The following is a 19,436-nucleotide window of genomic DNA, read 5'->3' as shown; positions in this document are numbered from 1 at the left end:
GTCTGACATATTATTTCACAAAGTGTTCTTTATCCATAGCTGTGACAAGCAAATTACACTGAATCAAGCTCATCTACTTTGGTCTCAAGGGACACTGGCTATTAAACTGTCTCAGAACTGGCATCCTGAAGCACTGTCACCACTCAGCCTTGAGAAAGATGCCGAGACACCTGCGCTACTCAAGAAAAAAGGGCTGCTCTATTCAGGGGCGTAACTAAAATAGCTTGTAGGGAGCACCACATTACTCAGTCCTCCTGCAGAAAATAGGCTCAATTTACAATGGCAACAACATTCAGTCCAAATGGCAGGTCTGCAACTTCACCGCTGGCTCCAAGAAATAATCCAGGTCCTTCCTTTCTAATACACGATAACCGACATGAGATCCTGCAGGCTCCATCCCACCTCCATTATCCCCCTTGGTAGCAGTCAAACTGCCTAACCATGCCCATAAAGTCATCAACACCCACCACGCATGAAAGGCAGAGATCACGGCTTGCCTTTTACTGAAGCCAGGATGGGTTTGGGGGAGATACAACAGGAGCTGCTTATTGGTCAAAGAGCAATTTTAGACAGAAACTGATGGACACCGGGGAGCAGCACAAGGCATTTCTTCACATAAAACCTTCACTTGCAGCTGACTCCAACCCATGTTCTGACTGCCACCTCTGCTGGGGTCTGAACAAGCAAGAGACATACAAGGTGAAAACGATAGGCACAGCTTCTGAGATCCTTTTTGACAGAGCTTAAGGCCATTTTGTGAGACGCAGCTAACTCCCACATGCTTCGCTCACACTCCACTCATGCTTGGCTGTCATCATCTTGTTTCAGCTGGCAAAGGAGGCTCGAGTTGACACCACTCCCTATAAAAAAAAACCCTAATGATCAGTCTCATGGAAATGTGTGGCTCCATGTTGTGGAAAAGGCTTTGTGCAATGCTACCATGGACACGGTAGGTGATGAGACACTTGTGGCTTGGGCTTGCTGATGGCCCTCAGCAAAGAAGCATGGAGGAGCTTGCTCTTTTCTTTTGGAGGAGCCCATCTAGCACAAATGAGACGCCAAGGACCACAATGCTGTTTGAACAGGCAATGACACATACCTGACACCTGCGTTAAGTATCTCCCCTGAGGAAGCAAAGCATGGAAACATGAACCCCATGAAGATTATGCATTGCACACGGAAAGTAAAAAGGAGTTTGGAGAGATGTGTGTGCTCACTCCTCTCCCACTCAGGCCCACTGCCCTAGCTGCTTGAGGAGTTTGCCCACCTACAGATGTATCACAATCACAGAACAGCGGGGGTTGGAAGGGACCTCCAGGGATCACCCAGTCCAACCCTCCTGCTAAAGCAGGGTCACCCAGAGCAGGTTGCACAGGACATCGTCCAGGCAGGCTTTGAATATCTCCAGAGGAGGAGACGCCACAACCCCCCTGGGGCAGCCTGTACCAGTGCTCTGTCACCCTCAAAGTAAAGAAGTTCTTCCTCATGTTCAACTGGAACCTCCTACGCTTCCATTTGGGCCCATTGCCCCTTGTCCCATCACTCACCCCAGACCCAAAGAGGCTGCCCAGCAGTGGCTTCCGAATGAAGGAAAAAGGAAGCTGAAAGAAAACCTGAACTAACAGTGTCCTACCCTGCCGCTGGGCACTGCTCGGGCACCGCCACGGGCAATTCAGCGAGTATTTTCCAATTTATTTATACAGACAGGAAAGGCCAGGATAGAGCCAATCTCATTTCCTTCCTCTGACTGCTCTTCCCCTCTGCTAATGCTGAAACCCCCTTCAAAGGGGGGCATTGCAAAAGTTATTTATTTCTTCCGAAAGAAGCTCGGTTCTTATCAGGCACAACAAATTCAGCGCCAGCACAAGCTAGGCTTGCCGGGAGTGCCGAGGTGAAAGTGCAATAGCGCGTTTATCCTCACGATCAAGTTAAGCTTGTAGCCCATTTTCAACATAAGCCTGCTCTAAAAAACAATTTGTTCTTTAATCAGAGGAACAAAGACAGGCTCCCAGACTTCAGCTATTTGAAACACACTCAGATTGGTCCAAGATAATTGTTGGTGAAAAATGAAAAGCTTTGAAGTTCTTGAATCCAGTAACAAAAGCTGAGGCAGGCGAGGGAAGAGGCACGGCTCACATGCCGGCTGCTGCGTGCCGAGCTGCCATCTCCCTCACGGGAATTTGCAACTCTTCTATTAAATGTTCTCAAAGGTACTTTCTTCTTCCTCCCCTTTCTGTAACCCTCACGTAAAGGGTCCCCCAGAGCAAAACAGGGGCAGGAATAATTCTTTTTTTTTTTTTTTTTTTTTTAAACAGTTCAGGAATGTAGTTTAGAGCCTTGCCCTCAGTATTCCTCAAACCAGTATTAAAAAACTAATTTGATGCAGACGATCATTTATAATTGCCATGAATATGACAAGATTAACCTTATCTGCAATAGAAATATAACTCATCTTGAAGGTATCAGAGAGGTTATACCAAGCATTGAAAAACCTTTTCTTTTTGTAGTTCTAAAGAAAACCTCAGATTCCTCCTCCCAAACAAGCGGCTGACTCAGACACCAGAATGAGTCAAATATGAAGATTTGACTTCCCTGTAGGATCTCCATTTGTTGAGGTAATTTGCAATACCTCTACTAAAAATGGAGTCGAATGAATGAAATTACTGCAAATGGAGTAGCAGACTATTTAGAACTAAACATAGAGTATAATTGAGTTTTATTATAATTAGTTGACAAGCTGCATCTTCACCTCAAATACCTTCTTAATCGGAAAATTCAATTCAAGGGCAAATTAATGGCAGGAGTCCTTTTTGTCAGTCGGATGCACTTCACTTCGCAAAAATGCAATTAAAGCCAGCCTGCTACTTTTAAACAAAGCATTGGAGACATTGCAATATGCTGGTATCAAATAATATTATTCATATTAATGCACATCTTAACTATTATGCATTACTGTGAATATGCATCGATAAGAAACCAAAAAATCTAGGCCAATAGTACTTTAGCCACAGAAAAATTAATCTCGTCGCCACCTCAGCACCTGGGAAAAGTCTAGAGACACTAAATAGTTGGAAGCCTGTACAAAAATTAAGGACGAAAAAAGGCTCTCACTTGAAAAACAAACCAAAAAGAAGTTTAAGGCACTCTTGCCTGTATATTTATTTGTCTTCCAGAAACTGCCAGATTTTGACAACACTGACATCAGAAAGAAGTATCACACAGTATTACTAAAGCAGCATAAACTTTGCACTTGGATTTTTTTTTCTTTACTTTTAAGTCTCCTGAATACTTAAACCTCTACTCCACTCAAATAATTCTATCTTCACCTCAGACACGGTTTCCATTTTGGGCTGGCTACCGATTTCGTTTTTCTTTTCCAGTCAGTGCATTTGAATGGATCACGCTAGTTGATATTCACATGACACGAAACACTTGCCAAAAAAGAATCCTGCATATATTGCATATATTTATGTCATAAAATCATGGTGTGATGTTAGATACCAAGGTAAGAATGACTTACAGAAACCTTGAAAGAACTATTCAGACAGGATTTTGTAGATGAAAAGGAGCCATCTGATCTATGAAACGTAGCTAGTAACAAACCCACGTTCAGTGCATCTCCAATGATCAGCTACATGTACATGCAACAGGGGTAACGACGTTTTATAAAGTCACTGTATTGTTTTCTGCTGTTAAAACAAAAAATCCTTCTCGTCAGTTCATGGAAACCTGTCCACTTGCTAGAAAAACTCCTGTCAGATATCGTTTCTGAGGACACAACCCGATACAGGTGTATGATGGGGGAGCGGGATGTTGTCGCCGGTAAAAAGGAATACAGGCAAAGGTCATATGCAGATTTATGAAAAATAAATTTATTACATAACACCTTGTTTTAACAATGTTTGATTTTTTTTTTATTCAGAATACTTGCGTCATTCATGTAAAATAGTTTGATACAGTACATTGTATGTAAGTTTTTCCTCATAAATTCTAAGGCTCTCCTAACACCTTGATCCTCTGCTGTAGGGATGGCACCCCTAAACAACGTGTGAACATTTAAAAAAGAAAAAATAATTAACTGAACAAAATTTAGAATCCACTACACCAAGCTGGTTCTCAAAAATCATGACGAAATATCTGAATGGATGCCGCACCTTTTTAGGAAATATCATTCATGCTTTTTTAATCCCAAAGCATGCTCACAAATCATTAACACCAACAGGAAAAAAAAAAACCAAAACACTGTCTATGACAATCATTTTAGTTTGTTTGCCGAACCAAACATGTTCATATCAATGACAACATACTTATTTTACTATCAAATAGCAGCTTTAATACCAGTCAAGTCATAGATTTAAAACCAAAAAGTTATGTTGGAAATTAATCTTTGGGACATTTGTAATTGCTGGAAAAAATGCAAACATTTTCATGTTTTTAAAAAAATCTCATCGTAGCAATCGTGTCGGTCGTAAAACATCGATCTAGGTGGAAAATGAACCAACCCACAAAAGTCACTAAAAATAAACGTCTATCAAAATTGTCTCAGAGTCACGGTTAGTTTGCTTTTTTGCCATGGTAACATATACTGTATGCTTCAAGTACCAGTTCAAAGATGTTGTGTACTATTGGTCAGATAAAGTTGTTACATCAAGAGAATTCACCACATACGACAACAAAAATGCTTGCCCCTAGCACATTTCACAGCTTCAACTGCTACAGACTGTCACTGAAAAAAATGCATCGGTCAGTCTGAACCATGTCAAGTAAACTATGGAAGTAGCATATCCACAACACAAACTGTGCTAGCACTTTCTGTTCAAGTCTAACCCCAAAACCAGGTACAATTTGGGAGCCACTACTCCGCTCTGTGGAAGGGGGTGGATCGTGGCGATCGGACAGGTTGGAGGTGTGGTTGTACAGTACATTCTCGTGGCCCAAGCCGGGTTCCAGGCAGGCAGCTGTGCGGCCGGTCCTGCAGCATTAGCAACAGTGCATTGACGTTATTGGGATGCAGCTCAGTACCGATGTGTCTGATGCGAGTACTGTGGCGGCTGCTGGGAGGTAGTTGAATATCCCATGCTGCTCTGTGGCTGTGATGTGCTTGGTCCGGGGTTGGGGTAGGCAGCATGGGGGTTGGAACGCTGCAGAGGGGTAAAAGCAGAGGAAATGCAATCCTTCGTAACAGGTACATTGCAGGGCCGTTTCGCCTACCCGTTTATTTCTTCAGGGGGTACTGAGCACACACAGTCTCAAAGCAGCCGCGCTGCCAGGCTTCTCTACTCTGACTACAGCAGGTACGGGTGTGAACATCAAGAATACCAGATTAGAAAGTGACAATTACCATCCCTCGGTTATCCATCCTCATCTACACCCATCACAGTCAAACCTCCAGCCAACCCTCCAGATGGCTACAGTACACCTGCACCTTACACAAGGCTACCACCGCTCACGGCAGCGGTCTTCTCTGCTTGCTCCCTTCCCCTGCTGAGGAGGTACGTTGGGGCGGAGGTCCCAGCGGTGCATCTTACTGCTGATGAGCCACTCTGCGTTATTCTGGAGATCCTCCTATGCAAAGGATATGCTTGCCACATCTTTGTATGACCTAGGAGGCTGAGAGCACTGTGACTATTTGGGCTAAGGTGTCATCCAGCAGCAGCCTTACAAATACTTGAAGGAGAGTTAAAGACAGCAGCCACATGCCTCCCAGTGGAATCAGATATTTCAAGGGGAAGTGGCCAGACTGTGGCTTGGGAGGTTCAGGTTGGACATTAGGGTGAGGGGGGGGAAAAAAAAAAAAAATTAAAATCACTAATAGACCAGTCTAGCACTAGAAGAACTTGCCCAGAGAGGCTGCAAAGTCTCCACCTATGGAGGTTTTTAAGACTCAGCTAGATAAAGCCATGGCTGACCTGATTTAGCATTAGCAACAGTTCCGCTTCAAGTGGGAGACAGGGCTACTGGATGGTCTCCGGAGGCCCCTCTTAACCAGCATTTCTACAATTATTTATTGAGTGGAGCATTCATCATTGCAAGAAGCTCTGAGCAAAACAGCAACTGCCTGCTTTGGTTTTAACCTGAAAGTTGGTTATTTACACATCATGCATTATAAAGGAAAAGAGGACTGCATGTGAGATTTTTCACCCAAGCATATGACCACTTAGTAGCATTTAACATTTCATTAAGTTAACACCATTTCAGTACATTACTGTGCTGTTTTGTGTTTATGTTAAGGTTTACACACTCACAAATTTTGCAGCGTTTAGAAACTGCTGCATAACTTTGCACTCTTGATATCACAAGGTGTATTAGGATTTTTAGAAAAAGCTGCTTCTAGTAAAGGTCTGGAAATTTCTCTGAGGTGAATATTCCAGGACTAGGGTATTGCTGCTGAGACCTGAATACGTGCAACTATGGTGAACCAACATCCTGAGAAAGTAAAATATGTAAAATCTGTAAAGCTAGTTTGAAGTCACAACATAAAATAATAAGTAAACACCCCATTTTTTCCTGCTGTTCAGCATTTAGAACAGAAGCCATAATCAGGATGCTGAGATGATGGCAGAAATGAAAAGGCAAACTCGACTTGTTGACATATGCTCACAGGACCGAGCTAATTCTCTAAGGGCGTGTAGTGCAAAGGGGAAGAAATGGCTGGAGCTGCACTTAAGGCCAACGGGAACAAACCAGCACTGCTGAACTGCACCATTAACACGGTGACTGAACTTTTGTGACATTTGCCTTCGCTCCTGAGAGATGGACTAAGTCACTCGCCAACAGACGTGTCACAGCTCTGGGTCACCCTTCTCCATGTAACAAATACAGGATGTACTTCGGAGGCACAAATCCCCGAATATTCTTTTTGCCCAAGCATGGCTCCTGTATGTAGGAATCTATCACAAGTTTAAACATTTAAAAACTGACCATTTGTGTCAGTTGTAAACACTTTCTGCATCCCAACTCCTAAGACAGATCTTATTTTAAGACAGAGGCAATTAAAAATCATCAGATTCTTTCATGACACCCAGCGCATCAAACAGCTTTTGTTTAAGAACAAATGCAAATATCCAATCCTTTCTAAATACCATTAAGCACCCCAGAGGGTTATCGCAAGCAAAAGCTCAGAGTGGTGGAATTGCTCCAGCCTGTTTAGGCACATTGCCTTTGGAAGTGTCACATTGCAGATTTAAATGAGAAGGCAAGAAAGCCTGTGTGCCATGCGTCTAATATTTTTATGCATGGCAGAAAAGCATACAAGGTCAACTTGCTCTGCAGAGAGTAATTTGACTTCCGAGTGGATGGAGAAACTGTCTTAGTGTGCCTTGCCCAGGAGATGGCAATCCTCCTTCACAAGCTTTATATGGGGAATTGGAGCAAATTAAATGAAGAACAAAGGAACAGGTGTTTGATTAAAACAGAGGGCTGTATTGTAATATTTGTTTGCCGCCTCCTCAAGTTGCAGGATCAGAAGCAAAAAATGTGAGCAATTTTCTTCAGGGAGACCTGAAACCACCAATAGGCAGCTTTTAAACTACTTTTGTTCTAGTGCCAACAAGTTCAGGTCTCCTCCCTTTGATTACCATGTTATACCTTAACCAGAACAAATCTACCCACTGCCTTCTTCTTTCTTCCAAGACTTGGGCAGAGCCAGGGGGGTGTGGGGAATTTTTTTTTTTTTTTTTTTTTTAAACCAGGTGTTTTGTTTCCCTAAGAGAGACAGCAAAAAGATTAGACAGGAGCAGTCAAGTTACCAATAGGAGCTCAAGAGATAGCAAAGTAGCAGTTATCATCATCTCAAGGCAAAAGTATTCTGAAATTATGTTTTTTGACAAGGGCTGCCCCCAGCTACAATCCTGGGATGGGTATCTGAGAGTAAGAAAGTTTTGATGAGCATGAGCTGAAAACAAGCCAACGTCAACTCCTGCCGAAGCAATTCGAGTCTTCTGACTTCTCAACTAGTAAACCTTGCTCACAGAAGTGGAAGCTGAAGTTTGTCCAAAATGCCAAGCTGCAGCAGCAAAATGAGGTGAAGGGCGTGTAAATAGGGCACGTAAGTGGGGCTCCCTGACACAGTACATGCAACCTGTGCATCAATCTCCTTAGATATGTGACTCAACGCGAGGGGAAGAATAAGAGAGCTACAGCTGCATTTGCCTTCTTAAAATTACACACACAGAAGTGGTAGATAGAGCCAGCTAAAAGGCCAAACCAGCAATCGACTGCAGCTGCATTTGCCTTCTTAAAATTACACACACAGAACAGAAGTGGTGGATAGAGCCAGCTAAAAGGCCAAACCACCAATCAACTGCAGCTTGCCAAATTGAAAGGGATGAAGGTCCTGTAAGAGTGCTCTGCAATGCACAATCCAACTAAAAGAAAGACGATGTTTATACTTAGAGGCACCCCCACAAGGCTGCCCACTGTTTCAAATATTTCAAGCAGCTCTAAAAATGTACATCGTTCAAGGAGAATGCCTTGAAAACTGATAAGCTATTGATGTCCTGGGATAAGCTGAGTGAAGGCACTTGGGGATTTTACGAAGGGTCTCACAATAAAGCTCCTGAAAATGACCTTATTTTACATTTTTTACTACTTTCAAGTTTTGGCCAATGCTGGAAATATAACAGATTTATATAAGGATGAGGGTAAGGATGAGCCTTTGAGGATATCTGGTGCTCTCAGGAACAAACACTGAAATGCAAGATTTCAAAGCCCACTGGTGTTTACGGAGAAGCAGTAAGTACCAAACTGCGAGAAGCAAGTTGACAGCAGGAGTTTTACTGACACCATTCTTTACCTCTCCTTACGTTTTGCTACAGAATACAAGCATAGCTAAGTGGGTTTCCAATATTAGGGTCTCAGATTTAGATGTTAATTTTTAAATTAACTAAAACCACTGCCAGTAATTTCTGCCTTCCCCATCTTTTGATTTCATCCAAGACTCTCTTCCAGTTGGCCTTCTGCACTATGCATTCCATGTGAACCAGTATGTAACAGTTCATCCTGAAGAGGAGGCATTGCCACCAGCCTGCCTCCTCTTGAAATCTTCTATTCCCTAGGCTTCCAAGATCTGCCACCCCTCTAACTGCTCCTGCGCGTATCATTTGAAGTCTTCCTTGCTCCTCTTTAGTAATTTCTTAGCTAGCATAAACTGAAGGTTCTGTCCTTAACTGTTCTCCCCAGTCTCCAGGATTAACCTCATCCAAACCCACAAATTCAGGTATCATTCTCTGGGATAACTCTCAGATATTATTCTGCTCCAGACTCTTCTCATTTCCTAATGTCTGACCAGGAGCTCAAATACAGGAAGGCTAGAACACAGTTTTCAAGTTTTCCTCAAGCTTTTTTCCTACACTCCTCCTCATCTTCCTCACATTGATCACCACTACCTCACCTGTCTCTTCAGATCTGTAATACTGGACTTGTTCAACTTGGAATCTCCCTTGGTCTTCAAAACAAAGATTTTGACATCATCACGTCCAGTCTTTCTGTTTGTCATCCAAAATACTGCTTTCCCATCCATTTGCCCAACTAAAATTCTTGTTCAGGTTCTGATTTCACAGGTTTTTTACTGTAATATCCCTTGCCTCCTACCATTACAGGCTTGTTCAAATAAAGAATGGTACTTTTAGGTGAAACAGAGCACAGCACAACAGGCTCCTGGTCCACAATCAGCATTCCCCAATATGGAGGTAATAAATTAGTAACTGTAAGAATCTCTGATCCTAATTTCCTTACTGCTAACCTAAAGAGCATCAGCATATCGATTTACAGGCAAACCATTGACTTAAATGAAAAAACATCTGAAAGATGCCAAAAAATGCCATTTAAGAGAGTGACATTTACAAAATTACTTTTTTAGCTTAAGAAACAGAGCTGTTAAACATGAGAACCAAATACATAATATATGAATAAAACCAATACCTGATAGTCTGAGGTCATAATAAGTCCACCTGAGGTAGTGGTAGGAGGAACAACTCTCACTTTTTTCAGTGGGGGTCCCTGTGTGTGACTGTTGTCTTGGTTCCCTGGATGACCAGTTCCGTTAGTATGGTTATTGCCCTGCTGCTGCTGCTGGTTCTTCTCAATTGTTTAAACACAAAGAAAAATTTCAACTCAAAAGCAGTACGCGAAATAACATGAAAAAACAGGAAATAGTGTGAAAGCCAGTGAAGCATGATGATACTGTTCTTCTAGTACTTACTTTGTCTCCTTTATCATCTGGTTCTTCTTCTGTTAAAAATTCTCGTTTTGGGTAAGGGATTTGACAACCTGCAAAAACACTGCCCCCCAAAAAAGTCTATTTATCACTGCATTAGAACAGAAGGGTTAGATCTGTAAGATTCATACTTCACCCATGCGAGTTTCGAGTTGCCTGAGCCGCAGCTTAATTCTTGTTAAGTAATGGAGAAGTTTTCCCTGTCTTACTTTCACCATATTCTAAATTTAGGAAGCCTATTCACATTTATTTTTAATCTTCAGTTGCCTCTTATACACTCATTTAAACTCCCAATAGTTTTCATGGTTTCTGGTAAGTGGTGACCAAACTGGTGGCTGGAAAGGGACACCACCTGATATCTGCAGATATCTGCAAGGGCACAGAGAGCTATCTTAATCCAGCTATGGTGTAATTCACAATCTCAGGACTAACTAAAAATACTCCTGGAAAGTCCACTGACTATTAATAAAACCACCTGGAACAAAGTTTAAAAATAACTAGAAATTTCACCTGCCAGTTCATATCTCATGGTCCACATGAATTTGCTACTGCTAATGCAAGCTAATATTTACCTGCCTTTATTCAGTAGAATGTATTTATTATAAAGTCTCTGTACACCTGTTAGCATTACTCATTGTGTATTCACATTAAAGTGATAACCTAAAGTTGTCAAACACTGTCCTAAAAGCAGTTTCTGCAAAACCAAATCACTCACTTGACAACATTAAATCAGAGACAGGCCAGGAGCTGCTATAAATAATCCAGTAGGCTTCAGTGAAATTATTTTTAATTAATTGCTTATTAATATACATACTGTATTTTATAAATTCTTCCCTAGATAACGGTAGAGAATCATGCACAGGATGTACTAAAAGCTTTCCTCAAAAGGTATGCAATCATGCTCTCTGGCTAGTCTTTTGGGAGGGGGGCTTAATTTTTAATGAAATCATTCATTGTCCCTAAATTTTCTTCCTTTTGTGAATCTCCCTGCACAAATTAAAGAGGAGTGTCTACAGAAAATGGATTTAAGTTGTTAAGGATGACAGCGCAGAGACACGGAGTTGACTTCCCCCACCCACTGAATTTACAACAAAGGCTAAGACAGAAAAATGTAAACTAATTAGAGAGTGTCATCTGGCATTCTGGAGCAGAGAAGTGGACCTGCGGGCACTTAGCAGTTGTCTACAAAGATCTGTAGCGTGCATAATCAACCTGTCAGTGAATAACAAGATTAGTGCCGCGACTAATAGGATCAAAGTTCCACAAAGCAAGAGATTAATAAGAATGCTACTTAATTTTAAAAACCACAAATGGCATTTTAGTGGTTATAAGCTTTCTTTGGTTGTTAGACAGTGAGTGTTTAGCTCAATACTCACAAACATGTTTATAGCAGAGAGCAAGCACACATTTCTAAAGCATCTCTGGATGTACTGATAGGTTAATAAACTGACCACTTACTCGGATGTGGGAAGAGGATCTTCTAAGAAATAGGGATCCTGCATAGCCTGTTCTGAGGTAATTCTCTTTATTGGATCCATAGTGAGCAATTTCTGAAGCTGCAAAAATAAAAGATAAAAAGCTCTGCATTACCAAAACCGCTTACAGAAACTTCACTGTACTATTTATGAAAGATGAGCTGATACAAATGCGTCTGAACTCAAAACCCTAACCATAAATGGCATAACCACATTCTTCTCTCTTGTTAAAATAGTAGCTTCATTTCCTATTGAAAACCACCTATTTTTACTCGCAAAGCCCAGGACACTCAGTTAGTTCCAGCCACAAATGTTCTAACACAAACATTCAAAGAGTTTCCGTGATGTACCAGCAGCTTGAATCACGGAATGATAGAATGGTTTGGGTTGGAAGGGAACTTTAAAGGTCATCTAGTCCAACCGCCTGCTTCAACCAGATCAGGTTGCTCAGAGCCCCGTCCAACCTCGCCTTGAATGTTTCCAGAGATGGGGCTTCTACCACCTCGCCAGGCAACACATTCCTGTGTTTCACTACCCTCATGGTAAAGAATTTCTTCCTCATATCCAGTTTAAACCTACCCTGTTTTAGTTTAAAACCATTACCCCTTGTCCCATCGTAACTGGCCCTGCTAAAAAGTCTGTCCCCATCTTTCTTATAAGCTCCCTTTAAGTACTGAAAGGCAGCAATAAGGTCTCCCATGAGCTTTCTCTTCTCCAAGCTGAACAACCTCAACTCTCTCAGCCTTTCTTCACAGGAGAGGTACTCCAACCCTTGGATCATTTTTGTGGCCCTCCTCTGGACCTGCTCCAACAGTTCCATGTCCTTCTTGTGCTGGGGACCCCAGAGCTGGACACAGGACTGCAGGTGGGCTCTCACCAGAGCAGAGTAGAGGGGCAGAATCCCCTCCCTTGCCCTGCTGGCCACACCGCTTTTGATGTAGCCCAGGGTACAGTTGGCCTTCTGGGCTGCCAGCACGCATTGCCGGCTCATGTCCAGCTTTTCATCCACCCATACCCCCCAAAGTCCTTCTCTCTTTAATGGTCTGTTCACTTCCCTCAAGATGACGTAGCATGCACATATTTAGCCTGGTTTCTTCACCTACACTGCACTTAACAGGAAGCAACATGATAACCATTTGAATTCAAAGATTTCTTAGCAACTAATAAACAAAAGTGATTCCATGTCCGTTATTGCTCATTATTTAGTACTGTGACATTAGTGCATCTCCATTGTCTGCCATAGTATTTTAAAGATGTTATATGAAGTCATTCCTTAGAAAAATCTTTATGCTGTAAAAGAAAGTAGGAATCAACATGTTTGAAAAACCCACCTGGCCAGAAAATTTTTTATCACCCACTCCAGTGTGTGCTTATTTATTCCGACAAATACGGATTCCCAGCATCTGTGTGCTACACGCTGCTCAGAAGAGCAGTTGTGAAAAATTTGAATTTTAGTTGATTTTTTGCATGAGATGATGCAAAATACTCTACAGAAGTCTAATAAGCTGCCTCCTCCACAAGCACATCAAGTCTGAGCTCTGGTGCTGTTGCACCATCAGTGTAAGACCTCAGCCTTTATCTTTGTAACAACTGCCCGTGTTGGTTGAAGACAATGAAGATGACCGCAAAGTATAAATACGTGGAAGACAAGGCAAAGTATAATGTCTCTTCTCCCAAGTAACAAGCGGTAGGACAAGAGGAAATGGCCTCAAGTTGCACCAGGGCAGGTTTAGATCGGGTACTAGGAAAAATTTCTTCACTGAAAGGGTTGTCAAGCATTGGAATGGTCTGCCCAGGGAAGTGGTGGAGTCCCCATCCCTGGAAGTATTTAAAAGACAAGTAGACAAGGTGCTTAGGGACATGGCTTAGCGGTGGGATGGCAGTGTTAGGTTAACAGTTGGACTTGATGGTCTTAAAGGTGTTTTCCAACCTAAGCAATTCTGTGGTTTTACAAAGTAATTGAACTCAGTTCAACTAAAGATCCAGTAAAACCTTACCCTTTGAGAAAGCACCTCTTAGTCTCACTGGGAAATGTTAACAGAGGGCTAAGAATCACACTAGGTGTTTGCTGCTTGATGCCCAACTTTAAAAAAATGGCATACAAGACATTTCAGTAACAGCAGAGCAAAAACCCTAAGGTAATACACAAATTAAAATTTAAGAAAATAAAACTGACCTAACCGAAGTAAAGTGAAAAATTTGTATAAAAAAAAAGCTACAACCATTGCTACTTAGATGGACGTGTTATGAGAAACGCTTAGGATACATAGCCAGGAACTCCTCGAGAAACTTCAAACACCAGTAACGTAAATGAAGTCTAAATTAAGCACAACATTAAAGAGTGAAAGGTAATTCTAAAAACTGTTTTTACTGTTTGTACTGATTTTACTCTCCCACTCTCATTTTGCACCTATGTAAACATTTCAGAAGCTGGCTGGACTTCATACGTTTGTCACTGCAGCATCTCAACAGTGATTCCCAATAAAAAACACATTAGGCACATCATGCTGTCTCCACAGGTCTGGAAGTTTTTCTGTATTTTAGGAATAGCAGACCAGAGCGAGCACTGAATTGCAGTGATGCATTCTAAAAGTGTTTCTCATTCAAAAGGTCTGGTGTATGTGCATATACTTCTCTCCCCATCCACCTAGCAGTTCCATGGAATATGGCTGTGCTGGACAAGTATACAGGCAGTATGAGATAACCTTCAGATATTAGACAAAAAATGGAAAATAGTGAGAATTCACGTTTCCCCATAGCATACAGGGTCCAAGGCAAAACTACACTGTCAGAGACAATGATCTTTAAAAGAAATTCTATGCTTTCAACCTGTAGCTTTTTTTTTTTATCATGGATCTAACAAGATACGCAGAAACTATACATGCAAATAATGTTCATTTTACATTTGCTATTCATACTTTTCATGGGATTAAATTCACCTTTTTATAAAGACCCAATGTCATGATCGATATGTGAACTGGTCATCTCCTTTCACTAGCTATTAAGTGAGCCTACACAACCACAGTGCAGACCCCCACGCTGCAGATAGCTGAACTTAGGAAAGTACATTTTCTCTCCTCAGCCTTCAGTTTTAATGGCATGGTTAAGAACATAATAAATATGTATTACTACCATCAATCTAGTTTTGTTTTTCACATCATCAGCAAGGACGCACAATAAATTATTTCAGCTCTCTGAGCCTGCATGTAGTCTTTGCAGAATATTGGTTTGAACAGAACAATTCTTGTTCTCTCAAACAGCTCAAAAAGCAATCTCAGGAGCCAGAAAAGAGGAAGGCAAAAAATGAGAAAGGATTGCCAACACGCGATTCTTTGTTGCCAACAAACACTACAATCAAAAAACATTGCAAAATTCTGGCATAATTTCTGGCAATTAGGTTATAAAGCTGTCCATCATATGCTGACAAATGTGAACAAACTTGATCATAATCAGCAACAGAAAACAGAAACCGTAAGAAAAGTTTAATGATTGCGCAATGATCATCACACAGGGGATCAAGACTCCTATTTTGCCCCCTTGTTCAGATGCCAGCACAGAAGTGAATCTTCCACTTACTACTACAAATGTTTTCTATTTTAAAAACTGTTCAATTAAAAGATCACCTGGCTGAATGACATAATAAACTCTCTATATCAGCAATGAACGGCACAATCACTACAGTTCATATGGACCAAAGTAACCAAATGGAAGATGAAGCATCACTCAAATAACCAGGAGCAGCAGCTGTGTACCCATTTCCTAGGGCATAAACAATTGGGGGGGGTGTGGAATCAGGAAAGTGAAAGTGGAAAAAAAATGTAAGCTGCAAAAGCAGGAAAGAGCCAAAGTTGTCTCATGTAACACATCAGTTCTGCATGTGAAAAGGGACCATGTGCATGAATGTCAGTAAAGAGGGGAAAAATCTGGTTAACTCAAGTTGAGAAATCAAAACATTTCATTTTTGGCAATGACAACAATCTCTGGATTTAGTAGTCCGGGAAGTATTAGTTCTGGCATATTTTACGATACTAGATGTAAACAGGTTTTTTTATCTGTTCTGATGCAGAGAGTAAAAGGGCTGTGAGACAGTTTGTGGAAGAGTAAGATTTTGGAGTATCTCTGGAAGAACTGGTACCAAGAGATTCGCTGAAATTGTTCAGGCTGTGGTGGAGGGGCCCAAGGCGCTCATCTGCAGTTCAGCCTAGCCTCAAACAACAGAGGTGGAAACCTAAGGCACCTTCTGATTTGGACAGTGCCTGAACAGTGCTTCAAGATGTTACTTTGGAAAGACCAGGGCTTTTAAATGGGATCCAATTTTCAGTGTATTGTTTCAACAGACAGCAGTTACCAGAAAACTGAGAAGATTCTATCAGTGCTACTTAACTATGAACTTCACAGTACTTCCCTCACAATCTGTATCTATGGGAGGTACAAAAGAACATGGCTACGTCTACACTGCTAAATACCCTGCTTTTTAGGTTGCATGACCCTGACTGACACCATCCACATTGCACCAAGTTTGCTCTCTTGCCAATCAGCTTTGTTGAGGGAAGGTGGGTAGAGGTCCAAAGTGGAATGAGTGGCTCAAGCAGCAGTGGAACAGCATGTGCAGTCAGGGGTCCACACTCAAACTCCCCTTCCCATCTTCTTGTTCAGTACTGACAGATATGACCAAGGATGGAAGGGTGGTAGCGGCCTGGTAAAGGACACTATTCCTCAAATTTGCATTTTCATGTAACCACTGCTTTTTGGTATAGACACAAACATGCTGAACAGAAATGCTGAATACATTCAAAACAGTTATCACCCTGTTGTGATGCTGCACAGAAAAAACACTGTAGTAAGTGTTTTAAGCTATTCTCATGTGATTATTTTGTGTCTAGTTTTGTTTGTTTTCTTCCCTCATTCCTGCCCCCCCCCCCAAATATTTATTTTATAATTCTAGCCTGAAAACATTTAATCTGAGTTGGAAACATCAGGATAAGGAGAATGTCCATTCAGAGAGACCAGACATACTTAAATTCTTTCTCCTTCATATACAGAATTTATTTTAGAAACTTGAATGTTCTTTAAAAAACACAGAAGAAAAAGCCCAATACAGTAACATCTGAAACAAGGTAACACAAGCACTTCTAGGGCTGAGCAAATGTATAATTTTAACTGGTGTCTTAATACAAAAAGTTAGATATTCTAGAGATAAACCAATTGTTGAAAGAGTACTAGGAAGTTTTCATAAGAAAGCTACAAAGGATTAGTGCACCAGGAAGGCACACTGAAATTTCCAAACTAATTGTTCAAGTCTTGAGGTTTTTTGTTTTAAACAAAAGTGCACAAGATGTAAACTTAATAATGAATATTTAAAAAAATTGTGCATTTATGATTGTTTTTAAATTAAGAAATAGGCTGTTAAAAGTATGCAAAGCAGAAAAATGGGTAAGAGTTGCAGCAACACTGCAAATACAACTACAAGCTTAACATGACTTAAAGACTAAAAACTTCTGATGTACTCGATACAGAAACTAATGCAGTGAATGACTCGGAATCATTTTATCAATGTGAGAAGATAAAGTGGTTTTGCAATTTTCAGATTGTAGAGTATCAGTTATTCCTAACTTTATTTATAATAAGGTATAATATTTGTAAAATAAAATTTAGTCACAGAATACCTGACACCAGCTCAACTCTCAGGTTGAACACCTGTAGCTTAAATGAGGGTTTTATTTTTTTTATACATGCAAGAACTTACCAAGTGGAATGCCTTACTATCTGGTTTAACTTTATGTTTTTCCATATATTTGATAAGGCTGCAGTTGGTATACCTAGAGAAGGAAAAAAAAAGGTGAGAATTCTAATATGCAAATCTAATAGGACAAAGCTCTCTTGGGAGCCATGAAACATTGACAAGAATATTTTAGTCACCATTGCTAATCCGCTAAGCAGGGAAAACCCACAACTATCAACAACAGAGATTGCTTAAAAATCATCCAGACACTACAGAAGTGCATCTGTTTCTCTCACATGCTTGTAAAAACACATCACATCCACATAAAAAGCACACTTTTAACCCACATGCAGACACTGAACTATCACTTGGATTTAAAATACCTTTTAGCAATTTTACTGCTATATAGTTTCATTCTATATATTTCTAATGCCAGTACACATGGAGATAAATGCTCAGAAAAAACATCTTAACACTCTCCTGCAATGTACCGGTTGCTACAAGAACACCTGTGAATTCACTTTTTTTGAAGAGAGGCTCAGAAATAAGGTTTCTAAATGGTAACAACAGCATGGCAGATGCAAGAAATGTATATAACAGTACAGCCCCAAATCCCTCAGCATGGAGTCAAGGCAACAGGGTAGGGTCTTAAGTGCAGGTATTAGACTCCGGCAACGTGACAGCAAAACTGGAAGGTATTCTTTTCTTTAGCCCTCATAAGCTACTCTAGACACCAAACCTGACAATTATACCCACTGTTTGCTGGAAACAGTATAAGGTTATCTTTTATGCAGCTATCACAGAAAAATCATTTCTAAATCTGTGGTCCTGGAAACAGCTGCGACAGACTGTGCTTTGCAATCTTCAGAGCTGTGTGGGGTCTTACTGGCATCACCCCCTTCACGCCTGCCACCGCTTACAGGCTCTCTCTGGCTACTCTTTTGATTCACACTGTCTCAACAGGCCAAGTTCACCATTATAAAACAGCTTTCTTTTTTCTTTTTTTTTTTTTGTCACAATCTAAGTCATAACCATTTCATAGTCCTTGTTTAGCATGTACATAGAAAACAACCTGAGCTACAAGCAATTTATGGTAAGAGGGAGAAGTAAAATCAAAGCAGACTTACGTGTTTCTCCGGAAATCTTTCATTAAAGTCGAATGTTCGGGCATCTTTTTTATGTCTTCCCAATCTTTATCTGCAAAATCAGTATTTATTAATAATTTTTTTCTTCCCCCCCCCAAGTAAAACAAAGGCTTTCCAAGTATCTCTGTAGCCCTGATTTTTTTTTTTTTTTTTAGCCTGGTTCACTAGCCTTGCAGTTACTTATTTCTTTGTACTCCTTGGCTCGTATTTCTTCATCACCTCTTCACAATAAATCTTCACAATGCCAACACCTAAGAGGTTCCAGTTGTGTACTGATTAACTCAAGAACTTTAAAAAAAAAGAGACAGCTGCCAGCTACAGTGAAGATCACCATATGCCCAAAAGAAAAACATGTCAGCCCTTGTGCTTGCACTCTTCAAGACTGTTATTTAATTTATTCAAGCACAGTCGTGATCTTGGACAGGAGTACACCAGACTCCCACAAACGCTGTCTCCTTCTAAGGGATTTTCCATTCTGACAGCACTGTCTTTAGTTACAGGAAAATGCCCAGGGGTACCGTGTCATTTTCTGCTGTCTCAACGTAAAAAAAATACTGTTAGCCAACAAAAGGTTAAGAAAAAGTAACGTTTGCACACTCAAATTAAAGAATATTTCATCTCAACTCCTCCATATAGACAAAGCTTGAAAGGGATTTAAATATAAAAAACCAAACAAAATCACTCCCAGCACCTAGCTTCAAATGTATTATGCTCTGCAACTCCTGAAAAGGCTCTGTGGGAAAGTACTTTGATTCAAATCAAATCCTTACGAAGTCTCAACACCACTGCAGAACACTGACTGGGAGCTTAAAAATATTAAGTGAATAAATAAACCAGAGATTAATTATTTAATTATTATTTATTTAAATAAGAGATTC

At 40.8% G+C, this 19,436-nt stretch overlaps 1 protein-coding gene across 3 annotated transcripts in view; it reads right to left on the bottom strand.

Moving 5' to 3' along the window:
* Nucleotides 1-3,935: 3,935 nt before the first annotated feature.
* Nucleotides 3,936-19,436, bottom strand: part of CDK8 (cyclin dependent kinase 8) — a 56,966-nt gene continuing 41,465 nt past the window's right edge. The window contains exons 4-9 of one of the 3 annotated variants that reach the window (XM_035900430.1): nt 18,541-18,610; nt 17,438-17,510; nt 11,675-11,772; nt 10,202-10,280; nt 9,922-10,080; nt 3,936-5,141 (exon numbers count right to left, since the gene is read on the bottom strand). In XM_035900430.1, the coding sequence (XP_035756323.1) occupies nt 5,016-5,141; nt 9,922-10,080; nt 10,202-10,280; nt 11,675-11,772; nt 17,438-17,510; nt 18,541-18,610 (605 nt within the window). In that variant the 3' untranslated portion in view covers nt 3,936-5,015. The remainder of the gene's footprint in view (nt 5,142-9,921; nt 10,081-10,201; nt 10,281-11,674; nt 11,773-17,437; nt 17,511-18,540; nt 18,611-19,436) is intronic. The other 2 variants (XR_004842779.1, XR_004842780.1) reach the window with 2 other exon arrangements.

Source organism: Egretta garzetta, unplaced genomic scaffold (genome assembly GCF_000687185.1).
Source record: "Egretta garzetta isolate BGI_Z169 unplaced genomic scaffold, ASM68718v1 scaffold98, whole genome shotgun sequence".
Classification (NCBI taxonomy): Eukaryota; Metazoa; Chordata; class Aves; order Pelecaniformes; family Ardeidae; genus Egretta; species Egretta garzetta.
This window is presented reverse-complemented; position numbering and strand designations above follow the sequence as displayed.